This window comes from Pleurodeles waltl, chromosome 12 (genome assembly GCF_031143425.1).
Source record: "Pleurodeles waltl isolate 20211129_DDA chromosome 12, aPleWal1.hap1.20221129, whole genome shotgun sequence".
Lineage (NCBI taxonomy): Eukaryota > Metazoa > Chordata > Amphibia > Caudata > Salamandridae > Pleurodeles > Pleurodeles waltl.
In genome coordinates this window covers 40,892,074-40,917,111 of record NC_090451.1, presented here as the reverse complement: position 1 = coordinate 40,917,111, position 25,038 = coordinate 40,892,074, and the positions used below count along the sequence as shown (strand labels likewise).

The 25,038-nt window shown below is 43.6% G+C and overlaps 1 protein-coding gene across 2 annotated transcripts in view; it reads right to left on the bottom strand.

Annotated features, from left to right (window-relative positions):
* LOC138268622 (mediator of DNA damage checkpoint protein 1-like) overlaps positions 1-25,038 on the bottom strand; it is a 142,386-nt gene that overhangs the window by 26,263 nt on the left and 91,085 nt on the right. Inside the window, exons 8-10 of one of the 2 annotated variants that reach the window (XR_011200038.1) lie at positions 19,285-19,337; positions 12,361-12,630; positions 9,788-9,918 (exon numbers count right to left, since the gene is read on the bottom strand). Coding sequence is in view for 1 of the 2 variants with exons in the window: in XM_069218457.1 (XP_069074558.1) it covers positions 9,788-9,918; positions 19,285-19,337 (184 nt within the window). In the remaining variant the exon portion in view is untranslated. Of the gene's footprint in view, positions 1-9,787; positions 9,919-12,360; positions 12,631-19,284; positions 19,338-25,038 lie in introns of those variants that run through there. The other variant, XM_069218457.1, reaches the window with a different exon arrangement.

The window sequence follows — 25,038 nt, the reverse complement described above, 5'->3', positions numbered from 1 at the left end:
TGGTTACTGTCAAGACGAATGGACAAAGGGAATTAAGCCCATCTGTCCTTAAAAACTTACCCAATCAGTAAACAGTGGTGAGTCTGGGATGTCCTTGGACTCATTTGTCCCATCTTAATCTGTTCACCTACCAAAGCCTAAAACAGCATCTCCATACGAAACGCAGAAAATTAAGTCCAAGATGGAAAGAAAATGGCCCATTGAAAGGTAAATATGTTCCGCATCATCGAAGAGAAATTTGGGGAAAAGTCAAATTAGCAAAACGTGTAGAACTTCCAATCCAATTAAAGAGCCAGGACTTTTTTGGGTGAAAACTGATGATGTGGTAAAATGGTGGCAGGCAGGATCCACAGGAGATCACATAGACAAGAACCTTACATTCCAGTTGATTGTTTTTATACAGAGCAGAAGCTGGACCAGATGGACTTTGAGAGTCTCCATTGTTGTAAACGTCTTTAAATGAAGTGTTAAGTTCTCACTCCATATATGCAGGCTGTATCTGATTGAAAACGCTTATGAGTTTGGCTCGTGTACTTTTCCGTTCCTAAAAAAAGATTGACTGAACTTTGCAAAACAGATAACAGGAATTTTTTTGTAATTGTTTTTCTTTTTACTGTTATTCTTTTTTAAAGAGTAGAACTTTTTCAATAAATGTTTCTAAATTCCGGTTGATCTGGAGCAGCTAGGGAGGTTTTCTTGACTTTGATTATCATTTACATAAAATCCAATAACTGAGGACCTTGCCTGGCCTACCACTTCCCCATTGGGATTCAAGAATGACTGAAAAATAAAGAACTTTCTTTGACTGACAATTTCTGCAAAACAGTAAAGGAAGGCCAAACGTTAATGGAACATGTAAACTGGTATCTGCAGTTATTTGCTACCTGGCATTTTATTGCTCTAGGAAAAAGAGCTGAAGTTCCTTCCAGGTCCTCAAAAAAGCTTGCTCTTAATCATCTAGGAGACAACACATGAACCAGGAGTTTCTTGTGGCAGAAAAAGACAAGGACCATTGGCATTCGCAACAGTCCGAACAGAAGCACAGCTAGGTACCAGAAATGTGAATACCATGACCTTTTTATAAAGTTAATAAGAAGGGATTCCTGACTCACACAGCCAATTCAGGAAAGTTGACATCACTTAGTTTGTCATAAGTGGTTCGTAGCGGTCCAACTTACACAATTTTTAATCCTTTTGATTTGGTCCTGTATTTAAATGTGATAATCTGCTCCTTAAAAGCAACTCCTGCTGACATGCCTTACCCACCAAGAATGGCTGAGGTACACAGCCACCTGCAAACTCTGTGTTCACGACTAAAACAATTTCAAAAACAGATTTAGCACAGACTCGTCAGATGGATGGTACGACAGTAATAAAAAACACGAAATGTTTGCTCCCTATATGAAACTTCACAGTTTTATCTTGTTGCTGTTCATCTGCTAGCTCATCGCTGGAAGGAGTACCCTATGTTTCACATCCTCTTCCTGTTGAAGGTAATGATACCAGGCAATGACACCTTTAATACTACCAACGAAATGGGTACAAAGGAAGTACAGTACGCTCTCAATCAAACCCAGACAGATACCTTCTTGAGGCTAGAGCATGAGAACAAACATTCGCATTAGATGCACTACAAGCCTCTTCTGGTGCCATCTCTTAATTATTTTTGCATCAGCTGTTTCTGAAGACACTGCGGTCACCTACTATCCTTGACAGATAAGAATATGGAATTGCCCAATGTATCCTTCATTGTTAAGCCAACCTTATTCGTCTTTAGATAAGCAGGCTACAGGTCTAAAAACATATAAAGAAGAGTCCTGCTCAATAAAATACAAACACATTTAAACAACAAACACTGCCCTCAGGCTTGTCATGGCTTGCCTCTGGATCCCAACTTGTTTTTGCTTATCGAAGTACTTCAAGAGTACGCCTAATCTAAAGTACCCAAATGATAATGTACTTTGCTCTGCCAAATCCACTGCGTCACATGGTAGTACAGTGCTTTACTTGTTACTCAAAAGCCCAAAGGGAACCAAATTTAACATGTAATATCTTGTTTGAAAGGTATTGCAGGTAAGTACATTAGGAACTTTGAATCATTTCAATTGCATGTATACTTTTCAAGTTATTCACAAATAGCTACTTTAAAAGTGGACACTTAGTGCAATTTTCACAGTTCCTGGGGGAGGTAAGTTTTTGTTAGTTTTACCAGGTAAGTAAGACACTTACAGGGTTCAGTTCTTGGTCCAAGGTAGCCCACCGTTGGGGGTTCAGAGCAACCCCAAAGTCACCACACCAGCAGCTCAGGGCCGGTCAGGTGCAGAGTTCAAATTGGTGCCCAAAACGCATAGGCTAGAATGGAGAGAAGGGGGTGCCCCGGTTCCGGTCTGCTTGCAGGTAAGTACCCGCGTCTTCGGAGGGCAGACCAGGGGGGTTTTGTAGGGCACCGGGGGGGACACAAGCCCACACAGAAATTTCACCCTCAGCAGCGCGGGGGCGGCCGGGTGCAGTGTAGAAACAAGCGTCGGGTTTGCAATGTTAGTCTATGAGAGATCAACGGATCTCTTCAGCGCTGCAGGCAGGCAAGGGGGGGCTTCCTCGGGGAAACTTCCACTTGGGCAAGGGAGAGGGACTCCTGGGGGTCACTTCTGCAGTGAAAGTCCGGTCCTTCAGGTCCTGGGGGCTGCGGGTGCAGGGTCTTTTCCAGGCGTCGGGACTTAGGTTTCAGAGAGTCGCGGTCAGGGGAAGCCTCGGGATTCCCTCTGCAGGCGGCGCTGTGGGGGCTCAGGGGGGACAGGTTTTGGTACTCACAGTCGGAGAGTAGTCCGGGGGTCCTCCCTGAGGTGTTGGTTCTCCACCAGCCGAGTCGGGGTCGCCGGGTGCAGTGTTGCAAGTCTCACGCTTCTTGCGGGGAGTTGCAGGGTTCTTTAAAGCTGCTTCTTGAAACAAAGTTGCAGTCTTTTTGGAGCAGGTCTGCTGTCCTCGGGAGTTTCTTGTCGTCGTCGAAGCAGGGCAGTCCTCAGAGGATTCAGAGGTCGCTGGTCCCTTTGGAAGGCGTTGCTGGAGCAGAGTTCTTTGGAAGGCAGGAGACAGGCCGGTGAGTTTCTGGAGCCAAGGCAGTTGTTGTCTTCTGGTCTTCCTCTGCAGGGGTTTTCAGCTGGGCAGTCCTTCTTCTTGTTGTCGCAGGAAATCTAATTTTCTAGGGTTCAGGGTAGCCCTTAAATACTAAATTTAAGGGCGTGTTTAGGTCTGGGGGGTTAGTAGCCAATGGCTACTAGCCCTGAGGGTGGGTACACCCTCTTTGTGCCTCCTCCCAAGGGGAGGGGGTCACAATCCTAACCCTATTGGGGGAATCCTCCATCTGCAAGATGGAGGATTTCTAAAAGTTAGAGTCACCTCAGCTCAGGACACCTTAGGGGCTGTCCTGACTGGCCAGTGACTCCTCCTTGTTATTCTCATTATTTTCTCCGGCCTTGCCGCCAAAAGTGGGGGCCGGGCCGGAGGGGGCGGGCAACTCCACTAGCTGGAGTGTCCTGCGGTGCTGTGACAAAGGGGTGAGCCTTTGAGGCTCACCGCCAGGTGTTACAGCTCCTGCCTGGGGGAGGTGTTAGCATCTCCACCCAGTGCAGGCTTTGTTACTGGCCTCAGAGTGACAAAGGCACTCTCCCCATGGGGCCAGCAACATGTCTCTAGTGTGGCAGGCTGCTGGAACTAGTCAGCCTACACAGATAGTCGGTTAAGTTTCAGGGGGCACCTCTAAGGTGCCCTCTGGGGTGTATTTTGCAATAAAATGTACACTGGCATCAGTGTGCATTTATTGTGCTGAGAAGTTTGATACCAAACTTCCCAGTTTTCAGTGTAGCCATTATGGTGCTGTGGAGTTCGTGTAAAACAGACTCCCAGACCATATACTCTTATGGCTACCCTGCACTTACAATGTCTAAGGTTTTGCTTAGACACTGTAGGGGTACAGTGCTCATGCACTGGTACCCTCACCTATGGTATAGTGCACCCTGCCTTAGGGCTGTAAGGCCTGCTAGAGGGGTGTCTTACCTATACTGCATAGGCAGTGAGAGGCTGGCATGGCACCCTGAGGGGAGTGCCATGTCGACTTACTCGTTTTGTTCTCACTAGCACACACAAGCTGGCAAGCAGGGTGTCTGTGCTGAGTGAGAGGTCTCCAGGGTGGCATAAGACATGCTGCAGCCCTTAGAGACCTTCCTTGGCATCAGGGCCCTTGGTACTAGAAGTACCAGTTACAAGGGACTTATCTGGATGCCAGGGTCTGCCAATTGTGGATACAAAAGTACAGGTTAGGGAAAGAACACTGGTGCTGGGGCCTGGTTAGCAGGCCTCAGCACACTTTCAATTGTAAACATAGCATCAGCAAAGGCAAAAAGTCAGGGGGCAACCATGCCAAGGAGGCATTTCCTTACAGTAATCAAACTACTGCATAAATGGAATTAAGTCAACAAGAAGTCTGTCAGCAAAAAAGATCATCATCTAGATGAAGCATGGTGAGATGGTGCTTTGCAATCAGAAGCGACAGCATTAATAAGAAAAAGTACAATTCTAACAATTGTATTACAAACCAAGAATATCGCATGCGGTCAGGCAGATTGCACTGATCAGTCTGCACACATCAGCTCAAGTCAATTACAGATTTATACCTGGCTACGGAAACAGAAGTCTCAGTTGATCAACAGTAAAATAAATTCTTGAGTTGAGAATATGGGCACAAACAGCAAAATCTAATAAACTCCATCATGGCAGCTAATCCCCATATGAAGGGATCCCAGAAAATGGCCTCCCCAGACATCAAAGATTACAGGAAAAATAGTTTTAAAAGGTGCACAGTCTGAGGGTCAGTGCAGGAAGCTGGCCCTTTATGTGGTATGTGAATACCGTGTAAAGGCTCCAGGGGTTTCCCAGTGAGTGGACAGGGCTTGCTATGCAATCCCAAAGTGCTCTATTTAGGGGCAGTGTGGTCCCTGCGGAAAGTGGTTGCAGGCTTTGGCTAGGAGGCCAGTCAAACCAACAGCGGGGCTCAGGCCTCACGATGCTGGGCCATAGGTAGGCACCTTTGGTTCAGGGGCTACAGGTGCTGAGATGTTCTTAGGTGTCGGGTTGTTCTGACCAAAGCGGTTGCGGTAGAGGGGGCTGCATGCAGAGGGGAACCTTGTTTGCACAGGTGGTCAACTTCAACTCGGGTCGAAAACAGTGGGTACAATGGTTACGTCAAGTGTCGGGTTTTGGCGGTTCCAGAGGCTTCAGAGTCCCTTATTTGGAGGTTTTTGGAGAACAGGGCTGCAGTTCACAGGAAGTCTTGAGTCGTTTTCGAAGGCAGATAGACCTTCCAGGTTTCGTCTTTGGTGCAGATTTCAACAAGGGATACAGACAGTCCTGCGGTGTTGGTAACAGGTCAGCTGCCTATTTTCTCCCCTTCTGCTGTTGCAGCTCTTCAGTGTCCTTGATCTCCTTAGGCTGTCAGGATCTGATTCTCTGGTGCCAGGGGCTTCCCTAAATACGGGGCGTTAGGGGGTGTGTACGGTAGTAGCCAAAGGGCTACTGATGCTTGGGGTCACTACGCCCCTTATATGACCAATTCATGTGGGAAGTGGGAATAACCCTGTCCCAGAATTCTTAAGTATGCCATCACAAAAATGGTTACTTCTGCAAACGGTGCACACATCGCAGTAGCTCACCTTAGGGATGGTACTCGCCTGGGGGTGGCATGCCTACCGGTCTTGCTAATTTTCCCATCTGTCCAGGTGCCGGATGCGGTCAGGGTGGACTCGGGGGGTGCAAATATTTGCATTTCAAAGGTGGAAGCCCTAGGAAGTCTAATTAGCAGGTCATCCAGTGGGAGGGGGTGTTAAACTCTTTTCAAGGGTCCTCTTGGGAGCCGAGGGCTCTCACCCTAGGGGTCCAGAACTGTGTCCTGTGAGGCAGGCTGACAAACTGGTCATCAAGCACACCAGAGGCTGGCAGGGTTTAAGTGGGCACCTCTAAGGTGCCCTCTGGGTGCATGTATTGGTAAATCCAACACTAGCATCAGTGTGGGTTCACCAATATGAGATCTCGGATACCAAGCAGCCCTACCTTCAGTAAAGCCATCATGTAGCTGAGGAACTCATACTGACCACTGTCCACCACATGCATTTAAAATAGCTTCCCTGGTCACTTACTATGTCTTAGAATCGACAAAGACGTAGCAGGGGCATATCTGCTCATGCAGATATGCCCTACATGTAATATAATGCACCATGCCTTACGGCTGTAAGGCCTGCTATAGGGACGACCTACATATTTTGTATGTAGTGTTAGGAGACATCATGTTGTGTTTTCAATTTTGTCTGCCCCAAGACACGCAGTCTACAATGACAGCCTGTTGTGAGGGGCCTCTGGGGGTGGCACAGTCCTTAGGGACTTTCCTTAGTGCTCCAGGCACTTGGTATCATTTAATAGGGACTTACAGAGAATGCTAAATGTTTTGCCAATTGGGTAAACAACCGTGCAGTTTTGGGAAAGAAATCTGGCACTAGGGACCTGGTTAGCAGGAACCCAGTGCACTTTCAGTTGAAATCATATCAGATACCAGGCAAAAAGTGGGGGGTAACCATGTCAAAAAGAGGTACTTTCCTACAATGAGAATGCAGATGTGGGGATGTACATTGAACTCATTCCCTTACAAGCGTTATATAGGGTGTCTTTCTCCAAAACATATTTGAATAGGTAGCAAGGAGCTAGATTCGTAATATACAATCACTTTACTCATAAGGGCAACCTGGCTGCAATGAACTATTTCACTGACATCCATCAGTAGACATAGATGAAGTCCTGCTGTGAGAGACGTAAACCAGGCTTCTGTGCCAAAAGGTGCATATAGCATGTGAACGTTTTAAAGGTACTGTAGATTCTATTGGTTAGAAGGCCTTTGAAATATTAGGTGCAGTGTGTATCTTTTCTTTACATTAAGGTTCTCAGTGATCACTCAGACTTTGTATGATTCTGAAACATAAAAGATCAAAACAAGTGTAAAGAAACATAGATATACTTCCCTTTCACTGAGAGACATTCATGAGCATACATTCATCCTCAGTTTGTCTTGTAACTTGCATTCCAGGACTTCAGGCGCACATTTCAGGGACAGAGGCGGGTGTCCATAATTTTACTGTCACAAATGTGTTTAACTGAAGTCAGATGCTTTGAATTCAACATGAGCAGTGCAGTCTCCAGGTCCAATACAAAATATTCTTCTTTGATCTTTTTTCCTGTGAACATGAGTAGAACCTAATGTATAGGGTGGATGACACATGTAATACGTAACGTATATGATATGTGCACTCCAGGATAGACAAGACTCAGAGGTCTGCAAAAACGACGCCACACTTTCATGCTGCATTACTTGAACTGATGATCTGACCGCCATAAAGAGTGACAAATTCCAGCTCTTGCTTCCTTGTATTCCAAGGTGAGACACTGCACAAGTTGAGCTCCTTTGTCCTCTGTATAGAAGTGTTCACTTACCCATTGTATATATTTGTTACCTGGAAGTTCAAATCATTTCATATTATGTGAACTCCTCATTCTTTCGAAGATGAAAACAGGCTGCATAACTGTAATCCATGTCATCAATGTCAAAAGGCATGTCTGGCTGAAAGGGATCACATAAGTGGTTGCTATGATTTACAACAGAAAGAGCTTGGGGATGCACACTCCAGAGAGCTGTTCTTCCCTCCTGTCTGACTGTTCCCAGCTGTTGCAAAACAACCGAACATCATGAAGGCTAAGTCCTTCCTTGAACTTTCAAGTGAAGTACATGTAAAATTAGAGTCAATACTGATGAGGCAGGGAGACGCTATGTCTTTCGTACCAGACATTTTGTGGCATATTGGACAGGTAAACAAAAATAAAACAGGCAAGCCTGAAATAAAGAAAACATCCCAAAATCTACAAACCTCTGTGACATCTGGGAAAACAGAGTGTTTTTTAAGCAGTTTGCATAGTCTTAGTGTTGTATTCAGGATCTGGCGACAATATGCCCACTCTCACTTGATAATTTAAGACTTTGGCAGCATAAGTATGCAGATTTCTGAATCCCCCCGTTGAATGACATTCATCAAGCTGGGTGTCTGCAAGAAGAGACCACTCTGCAGAAGATACGGTCATTAGTCAATGGAGTGGTCTCTCTCTGTCAATTATGGGGAGTGTTGTGTTCATCAAAATGTCTATTCTTCCTCTTATTCTTTTCCTAATCGCTACTATTTTGATTAAAGTGCTGCAGGCTTTTGAGTCAGTGGATCTGGAAATTCGCCAATTTCTGTGGCAAGGGAAGAAGCCAAAAATACAAGCCTTGCAGTTGAATCTCAAGGGGCGTGGGGTTGTGATACCCGATCTTAAAACTTATTACTAGGTATTGTTGTGATACTGGCTGACCACAATCTTCTCGCCTGTCTCAGCACAGTGCGAACTTCTATTTAAATTTGATATTGCAAGAATCCAAGATTGAGTTGTCCCCTTTTTTGAAGTTTTCTAAGCTGCCCAAGAAAACTCAATTTAAATTACTTCGTGTAATTCTCAAGGATTTGTATGAGTTATGAGATTCCCAGGTTTCATCCCTGGTTGAAACTAGTGGAATGTATTCCGTTGGGTTTACATTTAAGCTTGTCAATGAGCAAACGTTGTTCGGACCCGGGTTTCCATGGGCTGCAGGATTGTTTTTCCATGAGACACTGTTCTTCTTGGCCTCAACTGGTGAGCCGTCGCTCTGACATATATCCTTCTCTTTTTTTTCCAGCTAGGTTCAAATTAAGAAGTTTTGTGCAGGGTATAGGGAAGGTGAGAAACCAATAGCGGATAAAATTGGTTGATCCTATTTTATCTCTGTGATGCAGGATATCGGTAACTGGTACAGGGAATTGTGGGCAGCTAAGAGTGACTCTGGAGCAGAGACACCATCAGCGGATAGCAAATGCCACAGGTTGTCATGTAAACTCCAAGCAATGGCAATTTTATAATCAGATTAGCTGTAAGGTTGTCAGAGCGGCCGATCTGAGGGGAATCGCATTATACAGTATGTGGATGATATATCATACCCCAGCAAAGCATCATGGCATGTACGAAGGTCTTGCCACTATGTTTTAGGTGTAGCCAGGGCACAGGAGACTGACTACACGTGATCTTTACATGCCCCCCCAAGTGAAAGAGTTTTTGGAGGATATTGTAGATGACTCTAGTTCCCGATATCCAGATTGTGTTATCTGGCTGGACAAAGGCTACTTTGGGGTTGACTATCAGACAACAGCAGCTAGTCTTCATTGCAGCCTTAGTGGCCAGATCGTTGGTTTTAGCCAATTGGAGGTCGACCAAAATTCCATCAACTGCTGCAGACTGGCAAACAAAAGTGAGTGCAATTCAGGGAAACACTCTATGCCAAGAGACTGGGATCAATGATTAGTTTTAAAAGAATTTGGCAAGACTGGCATAAATAATTAGTTGGCTGAGTGAAGGAGAACGGGTGGTGCGGGCAGTCGCTATACAGCTCAGAATGAGGTTGGTCCACTGGGACTTTAGAAGTACTGTATTTGATCCTTTTTTTTTCTTTTTTTCTATGAGGTATATTTCGAGATAGATAATAAATTGTCATGTTTTCTACTTTCTGTTTGAACATATTTATGTATATTTATGTATCATGGCTACATTGCGGGAAAAAATGAGAGAACTGCAAGGACTGTAACTATTAATAGACACTAATTGTCTTTTGTTAAGAAGCTCTGTTACTTACGTGCTACAAGGATCCCTGACCACCCTTCCTTCAAAAGCAAGGTTGTGCACCTCTTGGCCGCCCCTCTCTTGAGAAATTTTTTCCATATCTGGCCATTTCGTGATGATAGGTGCTGCCTGTGTCGGCTGTTTCTGCAAAGATGAAAACAAAAATGAATGTTAAGGTTGCTTATTTGGTAACGGGCTTCTCCCCACAGACGGAGGAGCACCAGTCCTTTTTACAATGACGACAAGGTTATTAGAGCAATTTAGCAGTCAACTACCTCCTAATTTCACACAATCTGAAGAATACTGTAAAATTACTAAAAATAAGTACAAAGATTTATTTTCAATATGGAAGGCGCCGAACTGCAACAAGAGGAACATAATGGGGAATGACCGGATGCAAACATGATTTAAATGGAAAATACCAGCAACAGAACTCAGACTTGGTGGTGGACATCAACAGATGAGCAGAGCTACCATCAAGGAGCAGAAATGGCTTCTCAGGATGTTGCAACCAAAAAAGTCAGGTACGAAGCCTCACAATTAGCAAATGAACTACATTTCCAGGACCAAAAAGAGTGTGGGAGAAGGTAAACAAATATGCTGTGAAAGCCTAATGTTTTCCAAACATGTGGGGAGATATTGTGCATTAAGAATATTTATTAGAAGTAGGTCAAAAAGTACCTATTAGGCTACATTGAAGAAGCTAGTGCAAAGATGTTTGAAATTCACACCAATGAACTTCTGTTTTTTTTGTTTTTTTTTGTTTTTTTTTAACTTATGCAGACTATTTGCCTTTTGAGCTATAACTCCACAAGAAGTGCCTTGTATGCAGTAAGTCTTCACAGAAATGACGAGTATGGCAGACTGTAAAGGGATATGCGACTGTGAATAAAAAAACAAAAGGGTGTACCTGTCCTATTTGATATTCTCTTTACCTTAAGTAGATTCAACAACAGAAGTAAATACTCAGCTAAGGAGAGTACCCGAAACATACAGAAAGAAGCACGCAGAAATTGGCAATAATGGCAGCTGTAAGTCAGTCAAGTAACTAACATCGAGACAAGGTTATCAGAGGAACAGCAACAAACAAGTGTGGGAAGTTGGACTTAAATCATTGTATGGGGATATAGTAACACAAGTGTTTTCAAAGCAATATTAACCCAGGACAATTTTTAAAAGGGTGATTTGTAAGGCTGAAAAAGAATGTCTACAATAAATAAGAAGTTTGTTTAACCAAATAAGAGAAACTGGCTTCAGAGAAAGTCTATGATCTGCTCTTTTCCATTGTATAAAGTTTAAGGATGTCGACAAATGGTGACCAATAGCCTTAAAATGCTTGGAAATAAAAAGATCAACTTAACTCTCAAATTATGGAAAAGGATTATAAATATGAGAAGCAGGAAAATGTGGCTAGCGAGGTAATTCTAGGTTTCAGAAAACTTCTCCTTTGCTGAACACGAAAGTGACAACAGTTTCAGTCAGATTGGATAGTCGTAGGAAAACTTTATCGTTCTGTAATAACTGCCCTCTGCTATTAAGTGCCTACTAGGATGTGCAATTCTACTGCTAGTTATACAAAAAGTAAACCCAAGAGCAGGAGTTATTCACTTAAGGAAGGTGCCAACAAGGCAAGACTATAAACTCTAAAATGTGGAGAGCTCTCTACAGAAATGTAACATACATTAATAGGGATCAAAATGTTCACGCATTTCCGTCAACCTGAGACTCGCGTCCACAATATCCTTACGATAACATTCAAATAAAGGATGCCACAATCAGTCTGAAAAAACAAATTATGAAAACTTGAAAAACTTATTAGAGAAGGATGTAGGAGTGGGTAAATAAATCTCAATTCTTATACTTTAAAATGGATGGCTCCTCTCAAGACACGATAGATGGAAGCATCACTTTCTTTAATATACTAATGAAAATCTCTCACCAAGCACCGAAGACTTAATGGTTTCTTTATTCAAATAACCCGATTACATGTGTTGATCGGAAAGAGTGCCATCCAGATGATAAGTACAGTAAAAATTATTTTAATAAGTCATGAAGTTTAAAGAACATTCAGAGAGCCAGAGGCATACTTCTGTACACCATAACTAATCAAAGGGCAAAAAACGGGTTTACATGCGCTCTTCTACTACACGTGAAGCTGGGAAGAAAGGGATGGGAAGCAAATTACTGGAGAGTAAGTGCGCATTTACATGAAGAACTTATCCAGCAAGGACATCATGACCGCAATTATCAACAGGTATAGGCAGTCTTTTACAGAACACAAGCCTTAATCTCTTGCTCGCAAACCATCTGAAAATGAAAACAGGGTTCCCAGATAACATTGTAAGACATATACAAGTTAAGCATTAAAAGTGAATATTAAAATCCAGACAAACAATTGCCTAAGAAACTGCTATCATTTGTCAAACAAGGCTTACACCTAAATAAAGAACAATGTTTTAGTGTGAACTAAACAAAGCTATACAAGTTTACACCTTTCCTTTTTGATTTCAGGGTTTTTTAATGAAGACACAATAAGCCAATCAAAGCACCTCAAGGTATATCAAAACCTGCATTCAAGATACTTACCATGAAGCAGATGCACCCTCTATCCATTTAACATCAAATCACCGAAAACAGCAAAGAATGCTGCGAGGCAGCCAACTGGCCATCACTATGCAATGTTTGAAATATGTATCACTTTGTTATTTGTGCCTCATTTAATGCTGCTTTTAGTAACAGTATGGGGGTAACCATTCTTCTTTCCCCTCTGATAATGCAACAGGCTCAACGTTGCAGAATCATGTGTGTAACACAAGTCAGCAGAAATGCGAATGTTTCTGTATTGTATATCAATTCCTGTATGGTATTTAAAAAACAAAATATACCACTTCAGCAAAAGAAAATGAAGAGGAAGGTGACATTCAAAAATCAATTGAATGGTGTTCCCATATTATCATTGCATTTTATACATCACACATTCATTAACAAGTCCCCCCACCCACCAACAAATATTAAACCTTAACAATTAACAAGTCTTGCCTGATGTCTGCACCGCTCAGAGAAATGCTGTACTGGTGAAACCAGAGCTATCCTGTCTGGTGTACCACAGTTTACTGGAAGCTGGCTATCTATATAGTGTACCAATATATGGGGACACTATGCAGATACTCCAGGGAGATCTTTATTGGCTGACAGAGGGTAAGGATAACCCTAAAAGCTCTCTTTTTGTGGTAGTGTGGGCGAGCAGTTAGGCTTATCAGAGGATAGTATTAAGCATTTATTGCACACACAGAGGCAGTAAGGGAGACTTACACCCAATAAAGAAATAGGACACTAATTTATATATATAAAAAATAAAAAAAAGCACAGATTCTAATATATATATTTTTTTAATCACCAAGAACCTTCTTACTGGGTACTTTTTTATATTAGTTTTTTTAAGGTTTAGCAGTTTTGAAGTCTACAGCAAATACACTTTCGTGGACTTTAATGTGGTAGTCTTATCCTATGGGAAAAGAAACAGATACTGTATATGGGTACGTGGTAACAGCTTACAGGACTGTACTTCTGGTCCAAGGCAGCACCAACAGGTCACCTCATTCGGCTCTGGGGCATCTTGGTGCAGAGGTGCTTTTCAGCATTGGGTGCCCTAATGTTGTCCTATGAGAAAGAAACTTACTGCATATGGCTATTTGGCAAAGACTTGTGAGACTGTTATTCTGGAGTTAAGGTAAGTATGGGGGAAGGTCCAAAGCAGCATCAATAGGTCACTTCATGAGGCTCTGGGCCGTCCAGGTGCAGAGATGCTTTACAGCACTGGGTGTCCCATTCCCTCTAATTGGAAACAGTCCTTGGGAAAAGAGACTGCAAGGAGGGGACTGGGTGACCAGTCCGGCTAAGCCCAAAGAAGGGCTCAAGTCTTGAGGGTCTTAGGCATGCAGACACACTGTCTGTCCACAGCAACTTGGGCAGGGGGGTGGGGCATGTGCAGTGATGCTTTGTCCAGTGGGATTGCGTTGAGATGATTCCTCACCGTTCTTGGTTCCTGCACAGAAGAGGCAGCAGGCGGAGTCACAGGGACCAATCTGTCCAAACCCAAAGTGGGATTAGGCTTTGGAGGGTATCAGGACCTTGTTGGCACTGTTGGCCCACTTCGACTCGGGATAGGGGGCTCAGGTGCTTTTTGGTGTCGGGTTTTCCACAGTCCGGGGCTCTCACAGTTCTTCCACAGTGCCTGAAGGGTGCAGGGGAGTAGGTTGGCTTCTCCGCAGAAGATGCTGGTGGCTCCTTGAAGTGCTGACAGTCCTCCCAGGCTTTTGGAGGCAGAGCAACTGCAGGATATATCGACTTTGGTGCAATTGCTGGGGGCAGCAGGCAGACCGGCGGAGTTGGGTCAGTTCCTGCTACTCAGTTATTGCTTTTTGTGGCTCTTCAGTGTCCTCCTTCTTTGGTCCAACAAATCTGAGTTCCTGGTGCCGGGGGACATACTAAATACTGTGTTTAGCGGTATTAAGGGGAGTAGCCAATGGGCTACTTACCCTTAGGGTCACTACAACCCTTCCATGACTACTACCTGTGGGAAGTGGACATAACCCAGGCCCACAGTGCTTAATTCCACCACACACAAGATGGTTGAATTCCTATTTTGGAGTTCACTTTAGGTAGCCTACCCTAGGGCTGTGACTAGCCTGGAAGATTAACATGTCTTATGATTATATAATGGCCCAATGGACCTCAGTGCAGGGGGTTTCCTTTCTCAGGTCTGGGGAAGCTGGGGTTGCATATCAAAGGCGGCATGAACTTTGAAGTCTCTGGCTGTGGTATGCAGGTTTACTAGTCATCATGCTGGCGGAGGTGATAACACCTCCTGCCAGAGCAGGCATTGTTTCTGGCCTCAGAGCACGGCTTTCACCTCTTGGGGAGGGGGTGAGGGGAACGACAGAGACTTGTCTGTGGTAGCAGGCTGGTGGTTACCAGTCAGCCAGCATATTAGAGGACTAGTAGGCTAGTAGGTTTTCAGGAGGCACCCTTTAAGATGCTCTCTGGGTGCATGCCTTATTAAATCCTATACTGGCATAAGTATTGATTTATTAAGAACCGGTGTTTGATACCAGACACAATTTTTTTTGTGCAGCCATCATGTAGCTGGTTCACTCGTGTACAAGCTCTAAGATGGGTGCTCGGTCACTTGTAATATCTAGTAATAGGACTAGACATCACAAGGGCATACATGCCATCACAGGCATTAGAATGCACTCTGCCTTAGGGCTCTTAAAGCCTGCTGTAGTGGTGACTTACATATAATGCATACAGTGACTTTGGCATGAGACACAATAGATGTGCAATGGTGTGTTTTCACTCGACATCTTCAAAGAAGTCCAGTTTCTTACATATTTCACCATTCCTGTTTGCCCTTAAAAAGAGATTCTAACTTCATCAAGAAATGAATTTTGTGGAGCTCATAAAATTGTATGTCTCCTAAATATACATTATCCAGTGTGGGCTAACCTGACAGTCCAACTGTTTAAAAGGGGTCTACCAGTCTAAAAGATACTCCCATAAGAAATGTTATGGGTTAAGTGTCAATGCACCAAAACCTATTCATAATTTGGCTATACCCTTAAAAATGTTATTACTGCATGCAGTGGAGCAGGATGCTCTAATCCTGTGCAACAAAAAAGTGGGCACATTTTGTGTGGCAGTAAGACCATGAAACCCTGGCATCAGGCCCGCTGCATGAAGTGATGCCATCTCCAAAGAAGCTCTTCTGGATGCCCAGTTGAGCTCAGGACTAACTACCAGACTTAAATGAAAATGTGGTGTTTCTTTTGAACCCAGCTTTCCAGGACTGAACCACTTCTCATGATGCTCCTCCAAGCACCACAGCTCAGCTGCCCGCACCGGCTTCACTCATTCACTTACATTAGCGACTTCAAGGCTGCCATCTGCCACTGCTTCTCAGAATAGTTTTCTTGCAATTCTGGGTTAGATAAAGCACTCCGAAGCATGGTCTTCATGTACCCAATGTATACACACAACACAAATATCAACAACATTAATAAACCAATTATTAAATATAGAGCACATTTAACACACAATACCCCCTGTTAAGGACCTGTACTGCTTCAATTGTAGCTGTCAAATTTGAACGTGTTGCACTACAGAACATTCTGTATTCACAGCACACCACACCCCCACCCTTTACTTGCCAGAGAGATCACTAGAGGTATTGGAAATCAAGTCCCAGCCGCATGAAGGTCAGGGGTCAATGTGCAGGGTTAGAGCTGTGAGTGAGGAGTGCAGTTAATGCGTAGGCCAAGCTAACCAATCCATAAAAAATATTTATCTAGGCGACTCCAAAAGGAACAAATGAATAAACTCTTCCTCGAAATGCAACGTGCCTGCAGTTCTTTCAGGAATGTAAATTCTATTAGCTGGACACCCTGCTGTTCAGAAAGAAAAAAAGAAAAACTTAATCCCACTATTCTTTTCGTAAAGGACTGAGCTTGTGACCTTGTGCAAGAAAACAATTTCTTTCACTTCACTAGCAGTCGTTGCTAGCTTCTAAAAACACTTGCTATTTATCACAAACTACAGTTTAATTCAAGGCACCTCCTTTTTCTGGACCCTAAACCCCAACAAAGATTTAGGTACTGATTTAGATCAGACAAGCTGAGTTGGGCGCGGACCAGAAAATACCATCACGGTGATGGGCTTCCGCCTGCCATAGTCAGATGTTATAGTTCTTCAGACGGTTTCACTGACAGCTGTGGGACTCTATAGATTTTGTACAATGGCAAGGGCTATGGAAGAGAAGTAAGTGGCACACACAAAATGTCCCCTAGCCACAGGTGTAGCCTCACACTACACAAGCATGCAATTACCAGTTGCCATTTCAACACAACCAAACCCAACCCGTACAGGACGTGCATCCAAGACACAACATACACACATCATTCACACTACACACACACACACAACACAACTACACACACACACACACAACAGCGCCCCCCCACCTCAACCAGCCACTTGCATCACATACACTTACTGACACAGACACACACACACACACAAACAGGTTCAGGTCCCCTCGCAATGTACACACATAGACACGGTTGCCAGGTGTGAATGTACCATCAATTTTATGCATGTCAAAGTGATAAAAATGACTGTGATATGTATAGGTCTCTAGTGGTCCCCACCTCCCGTGCACTGTCCTCCCAACGAACCTGGCAAAGTGGTATCCCTACCTTGCCCTTGAGTTCGTTTGGGATTATGAAGGGGGGCTGGTGTTTTCACCCCCTTCCACCCCGCAATCTGCCAACTAAGGAGTGGAGGTCACATCAATACAAAGTGGTGACAATGCTCATATGCCTGCACATCCAAAATTAACTAAACGTAATGGGGTTAGGTATTCACATAGAAGGATTTGTTTATCCCTGAATTAAATGGTGCAGGTGTAATCCAGGCACAGAATCACCCTATAACCAGGGGTGAAGAGAATATCTGATCTGGAAAACTGTGTTGGAAAAAAATATGGCGAGGCCCTGATAAGTCTGAAAATAAAAAAGCATAAGTTACTCGAATAATCGAGCTGATGAGCAAGACAGGTCCCAAATGAAATCAAATAATGGGGGGGGGGGGGGGGGGGGGACAAGTAGATCTTCTTACCGTAATCTCGCATTGTAGTTTTGTCCAGTAAATTCCAGCAAAAACACCAAAAACAATGTGTCTATTTCTATGCATCGCCCCAAGTCCCATAAAAACTAAATAAGGACCAGCAGATAGAAGCAAAGGACAGAGACATGAGGTAGCCATGTACAGTAGATCGCAAACCACCGCAGTGGTGTTATGAGCAGCTTCAATAAGAATAAATATACTTGAGTCAAACATTGTCACAAATAAAATAGTATATTGTGTTGACAAAAGAGAGTGGGTACTGACAATCAATAATGATTGGTACACAGTGTGAAAGTAGAGTCCCTGACAGTATTCTAAAGAAATAGCAAGTCAGATAATTGGGGAGGAAGATGGTGGCCATATTGAAATGGTAAATCAATGTGGAGTAAACTAACCATAAAGGTAATTAATTGGATAGCAACGACGTTGAATTAAAAAGGGAAATATAATTACACAAATGTATATTTCTCATGTGTCATTATTAGAAAATTCCTTAAAAATGTGCGGGACAATGTTATGTCAAGAAGGGCCCGTAGGTCTTATGTAGAAAGGGTAATAGTAGAGAGAGCCCAACTAGAACATGCAACACCTTGTGGATCTATGGATGTTGATAGTCTAAAGTCATAGCCGAATTCTAGGTAACAGGTAAAAAGACGCTGTGGCTGACTCATGCTGTAGTACGCAATAAACAGTACAGAAGAAGCACCATACCTTGAAAGAAATGGTGCATTGTGCCAGTGATACGACAAATATAAGATGAGTGAATAATGTTAACTGGTACATAGAAAATGATAGGGAGGTATTCATAGTGGTTAGTCGAATAAGAAAACATGCAGTTCTTTGTCAATATTGAGGCTGATTTCCACCGTCCTTAAATGAATGATCCATCTACATAGTTGCCTAAGTGCCAAAACCCTATTACTACCCCGTTGTAATGGTTATACAGTATCAATACCACGGAATTTAATATTAAGCATATCACATTGACGATGTAATGTATTATAATGTACAGCCAAGGAATTATCATTATTACTAATGGTACTTGTGTGTGTGGTGGTCGGACTGCCACTTTTTTGTTGGGGGTAAGGCACATCTAAATCTGCACGGCTGGAAGGCTGGCAGCGGTCCCACCCACGCACCCCTTTTGGCTTCCCCGGGAAAGCTGGCAGTGGTCCCACCATGCATCCCCTTTTCCCTTTCCTGCCATCGACGCAGGTGAGGTTTCTTGGAGGAGACGGCGGTTCAAATGCGGTCTTTTGTCTAGGGGACCACCAACATCTAAATGCGGCGGGCAGACCGTTGCAGCAGCAGGCGGGTCTCCGGTAGAAAAGTCGACTGCCAACATCTAGATAAGGCCCTTAATTTGGCTCTGGTGGCATCCCACCTGCCAACCGAAGGCTAATAACCAAGGAATTGCAAGGTGAGAGCTCAGGCTGCCAGCTGACAGTCTAGGTCAGGATGTTCCTAGAGGAGGTGTACTGTGGAATATGTCAAGTATTTAAGAATTATTTCAGATAGCAGGTGGTCTCAAATTAACCTGGCCAGGATAAAGGTCACTGCACTCAAAAGTGCAGAATCAAATCCAGATCACTTGTGACACAGGAAACCACATCTGGACATTGGGCATTCATTCTTGTGCATTTGGTTTATGAAGAGGTGACTTGACTGTTACAAGTGCCTTACCTGAACTAATGAGGCTTTGCAACTGTTTACATGTGATTGAATGACAGAGCCAACAATTCCCATTCAAATGAAACAGACAAAAGTAAATGTGGATAAACATGGCCGGCACTAGCCACAATATTGGCACTGAACTGATCAACTCACCTTCTTTATATCCAGTCGGACAGTTAGATTTTCAATCTCCATTTTGCCGTGCACTGCAAGTAACAATTTAAGCAAGTTATAATGAGATAAAAAGAAGGAACTATAATAATCAACAGCTTTTCAGTTTGCTCCACCAGTGTGAAATACTGTGGACTCGCGCAGTCCTTTTTTTGATGACTTGGCATTTTATAAAGAAAGTTAGTGAAATAAGGAAAACGTTACTTACCCAGTAGACATCTGTTTGTCGCATGCAGTGCTGCAGATTTACATGCTTTGAGTAAGTCCACGATCGAGTGCTGGGCTCAGAGTGTTACAAGTTGTTCTTGTTCGAAGACTCTTTTCAAGTCATGAGATCGAGTGACTCCTCCTCTCGGTGACACTGCGCATGGGCATCGAGTCCTTTGTTAGACTGTTTTCCCCGCAGACGGGTGCGGTAAGGCATACATACATATAGTCTAGAAAAAAGGATGTCCATGCAGTGTATACACATATGTACAATCTTTATCAGATAATTCTACTACAAAGACAACAGGCTCCTGGGGGGGTGACTTTACAGCATTACATGCCATGAACAGATGTCAACTGGGTAAGTAACATTTCCGTTCGATAGCATATGAAACTGTAGATACACATGCTTTGCACAGACTGTAAATCAGTCCCCTCCCGGCAAGCGGTGGCTAGCCTGCAGGAGTTGGGGTAGTTTGAAAATGTTCTGAGCACTCCCTGGCCAACATGTGCCTGTTGGCAAGCTAAAGCAGCTACACAATAGAGCTTAGTGAATGTGTGTGGTGTAGAGCAAGTAGCAGCTTTACAAATATCTGCTATTGGAATGTTTCCTAAAAAATAAAAAAGCCATAGAAGCACCTTTTTCCCTGTAGAATGTGCTCTAAGAGCTGTAGTTCATTATCTTTTAGCTTTAAGGTAACAAGTATGGCTACACTTAACTGTCCATCTAGCTTTCCCAGTTTTTGAAATTTCATTACCTTTGTGAGGCATTGGAAAGCTACAAAAAGCGGTTTAGATTTTCTAAAACTTTTAGTCCTGTCAATGTAATACATAACAGCTCTTTTAACATCTACAGTGTGCACAGCTCTTTCTGCAACTTAGTCTGGTTGTGGGGGGAAAAACAGGTAACTCATCTGTTTGGTTAATATGAAATGGTGAAACTACTTCGGAAGAAATTTAGGGTTTGTCCTAAGGACTACTCTATCTTTATGTACTTGGAAAAAGGGTTCTTCTAAAGTGAAAGCTTGTCTTCACTTACACGTCTTAGTGAAGTGATAGCCACTAAAAAGGCAACTTTCCATGAAAGAAACTGCAATGAGCAAGAGTGCATGGGGTCGAAGGGTGGACCCAAGAGTCTAGTAAGAACAACATTAAGGTTCCATTCTGGAGCTGGAGGGATCCTTCGTGGAATAATTATTTTAAGACCTTCCATAAAGTCTTTGATTACTGGAATTCTGAACCATGTGGCCTGTTTTGGAGGTAAGCAGCTATAGCTGCTAAATTAAGTCTAATGGATGAATATGCCAAATGTGTTTTAAAAAAATGTAGCAGATAAACAATGTCTTGCACTGATGCTTATAGTGGGGCAATGTGTTTAGGTTCACAATAACAGACAAAACGTTTCCATTTTGCGGCTTTTTTGTGGTAGGTTTCTGTGTCTCTCTAATGATGTCCATACATCCCAAAGGAGTTTTAAATGCCCAATCTCTATGACTTCAGGAGTCATATCGCAAAACTGAGTGTTTTGGGGCCTGGAAGTATGATTTGACCTCTGTTTTGAGTCAGAAGGTCTGGTCTGTTGGGAAGTTTCTGGTGGGGCACTACAGACAGAACCAATAGTGTTGTGTACCAAGACTGACGTACCCATGTTAAGGCTACAAGGATCATAAAGAGTGAAGTTTGTTTCAGTTTGCAAACCAGAAATAGAATGAGTGGGAGAGGTGGAAAAGTGTAAGCAAATATCCCTGACCAATTCATCCACAGAGCATTGCCCTTGGACTGATGTGTGGGAATCTGGATGCAAAGTTTTGGCATTTTGAATTTTCTACGGTGGTAAAGAGAGATCCATTTCTGGTGTTCCCAACAGGTGGAAGTATTAGTGAAGTACTTGTGGGTGAAGTTCCCATTTGTAGACTTGTTGCTGCATCCTGCTTCAGAGGTCTGAAAACAGATTGTCCACTCCTAGGAGATATTCTGCCAGTAGCTGAATGTGATTGTGAATTACCCATTTCCAAATGGTCTGAGCAAGAAAGGACAATTGCCACAAACTGTCCCTCCAGCCCTGTTTCTGCAGATAATACATGGGTGTCATGTTGTCTGAATAGACTAGAACCACTTTGCGAGAGAGTTGCAGAAAAAAATACCCATAGCGCTAGAAAGACTGCTATTAACTCCAAGTAGTTGATGGAATGAGTCTGTTGAATGGGATCCCATCTGCCTTGTATTGTAAGGTTGTTGAGGTGAGCTCCCCAGCTTATCTGTGATGCATCTGTAATGAGAGTAATCTGAGGCACAGGGTTTTCAAAGGGCCGCCCTTTGAATAAATTGATGGGATTCCACCATTGCATAGAGCTGCGAGTCTTGCTGTCCACCAACACTAGGGGCCATATGTATGAACATATTGTCCCATAGACATACAATAGGTAAAACCCTTTGATACATCTGGCTCTAGATCCTAAAGATGACCCTGTGACTGGGACCACTGACAGGACAGACACTGCTGTAATGGACACGTGTAGTCTAGGATGAGGAGCGATGGCAATGCATGAAGCCATCATCCCTAATACCTGCATCGCTGGTCTCACTGTGTAAGTGTGGTTCTCCTGTAACTGAGACAGAAGAGTTTGAATGGCTTGAATGCGAGCTGGATTTGGATATGCTAACCTTGTGTGAGTATTGGGAATTGCTCCTAGATAAGGTTGTATTTGTCAGGGCTGGAGATGAGATTTGAGAAAATTGTTTGAAGGTTTACTGTGTATGCTTCTGACAATGGTGGATGGTTGGCTTTGATGAGCCAATTGTCCAAGTATGGGAAGAAGTGAATATGTTGTCTTCCGAAGAATGCAGCCACTACCACTAAATATTTTGTGAATACCCTGGAAGTGGTTGTTACCCCGAATGGTAGAACCTTGAATTGATAATATTTTCCTGCAATGACAAACCTGGGGTATTTGCGATGAGCTGGATGTATGGGAATGTGAAAATAAGCATCTTTTAGATCTAATGCTGTCATGTAACCTCCCTGTTGTAATTGGGGAATACCATCTTGCAGAGTGACCATATGAAAATGCTCTGAATGGATGTATAGGCTAAGAGGTCTGAGACACAGAATTAGTCTAAATGACCCGTTTTTCTTTTTTAAAAGGATGTATAGGATATACTTGTAACCCTTGTTGAGACAGGGGAACTTGTTCTATTGCCCCCGTTGAGAGGAAGGGATTGTACCTCTTCTTTCAAGAGAATGAGATGATCGTGTGAAGGTTTGTGAACACGAGGGGGAATATTTGGTGGAGTGCAAATAAGTACTAGACAATAACTACGTTGGATAATTCATAGACCCTATTGATCTGTGGTGATAGTGGACTATTGGGGATAGAAATTTGCTAGTCTTTCTCTTACTGGAGAGGTGTGCGCTGGAGGGATTTGTAAGCAGTCATTGTCTTGTATTTGAAGCAAAACCTCTACAGGTCCTACCTGTGCTTCTATTTGCGCTCCTGTAAGAGCCTCTGAAGGAACCTCTGTTATAAAAATGTGTACCTTGTTTGGTTTGGGAGGTGGAAGGCTCTGTAGATAATGTCTTGAAACCTTCCCTAAATTGAGGCCTACGAAACCTACCCCTACTTGTTGTAGTTAGTAAGGGCCCCCATAGCTTTAGCTGTTTCTGAATCTCTTTTCACCTTGTCGATGGTGGTATCAACCTCTGGGCCAAACAAATGTTCTTTATCAAAACCGCCTGTTGTATTTCTGGCTTGAAGCTTGAGCACCTCAGCCAAGCATGCCTTCTTATAATAATACTGGTGTTTACACCACGTGCTGCTCTATTGGCTGCGTCAATGGCATATCTAATTGAATTATTTGAGATGGCCTGCCCTTCGGAGACTATTTCCTGACTTCTTTTTTGAGGTTCCTGTGGAAGGTACTGGATCAGTTCCTCTTTCTCGTCCCAGTGGGCCCTATCATACCTTGCCAGGAGGGCCTGAGAATTTGCAATTGTCCAAAGATTACCAGCTTGTGTAGCTACTCTTTTGCTTGCTGCATCCAATTTTTTGCTCTCCTTATCGGGAGGAGGAGTATCTCCTGTGGACTATTAGCATTCTTGTGTGCTGCACTCACCAATCAGGAGATGGTTGTGATTTAATAAATATTGGATTGGAGGGTGCTGCTTTGTGCTAATTGTCGATCCTTGGAGTAATAACCCTTGCCCTAACTGGTTCTTTTAAAATCTCTGTGGCATGTCTAAGCATACCTCGCAGCATTGGTAAGAACTGACTCTTTACGAGTGTTGGTTAATGTATCAAAGAGGAAATCCTTATTGATAGGGTCAGTGTGCATATGATCATTATGGTATGCTGCTGCCCTTGCAAAAACCTGATTTTACGATGTTACATCCTCAAGGGGTGGAGGCCTTGCTGGATATAACCTGGGTCATTAGAGAGTACAGGATCTGGATCATATAAATCCCATCGATCTACATCCTATGGAACATAACCTATATAATTTCTATGAGGCGATGATGATCCTTGTGGAGAAAATTGTGGATGTATGAAAGATGTAGGAGACTGTGGTGGTAGATGAGTAGGAGGAAGTACAGGAGTGTGAAAAGAGTGAGGTGGAGAAGAATGAGGTTAATCTGAAGCCTTGTCTTTGTCCTTAGAGACTTTTTTTTAGGAGGAGGAGCAGTGTCCAATTGTAAGGAAATGCCTCCTTGGCATGGTTACCCCCTGACTTTTTGCCTTTGCTGATGCTATGTTTTGGTTTGAAAGTGTGCTGAGGCCTGCTAACCAGGCCCCAGCACCAGTGTTCTTTCCCTAACCTGTACTTTTGTTTACACAATTGGCACCCCCCTGGCATCCAGGTAAGTCCCTTGTAACTGGTACCCCTGGTATCAAGGGCACTGATGCCAGGGAAGGTCTCTAAGGGCTGCAGCATAACTTATGCCACCCTGGGGACCCCTCACTCTGCACAGACACACTGCTTGCCAGCTTGTGTGTGCTGGTGAGGACAAAACAAGTAAGTCGACATGGCACTCCCCTCAGGGTGCCATGCCAACCTCACACTGCCTATGCAGTATAGATAAGTCACCCCTCTAGCAGGCCTTACAGCCCTAAGGCAGGGTGCACTATACCATAGGTGAGGGCACCAGTGCATGAGCACTGTGCCCCTACAGTGTCTAAGCAAAACCTTAGACATTGTAAGTGCAGGGTAGCCATAAGAATATATGGTCTGGGAGTCTGTCAAACACGAACTCCACAGCACCATAATGGCTACACTGAAAACTGGGAAGTTTGGTATCAAACTTCTCAGTACAATAAATGCACACTGATGCCAGTGTACATTTTATTGTAAAATACACCCCAGAGGGCTCCTTAGAGGTGCCCCCTGAAACCTTAACCAACTACCTGTGTAGGCTGACTGGTTTTAGCAGCCTGCCACACTCGAGACATGTTGCTGGCCACATGGGGAGAGTGCCTTTGTCACTCTGTGGCTAGTAACAAAGCCTGCACTGGGTGGAGATGCTTATCACCTCCC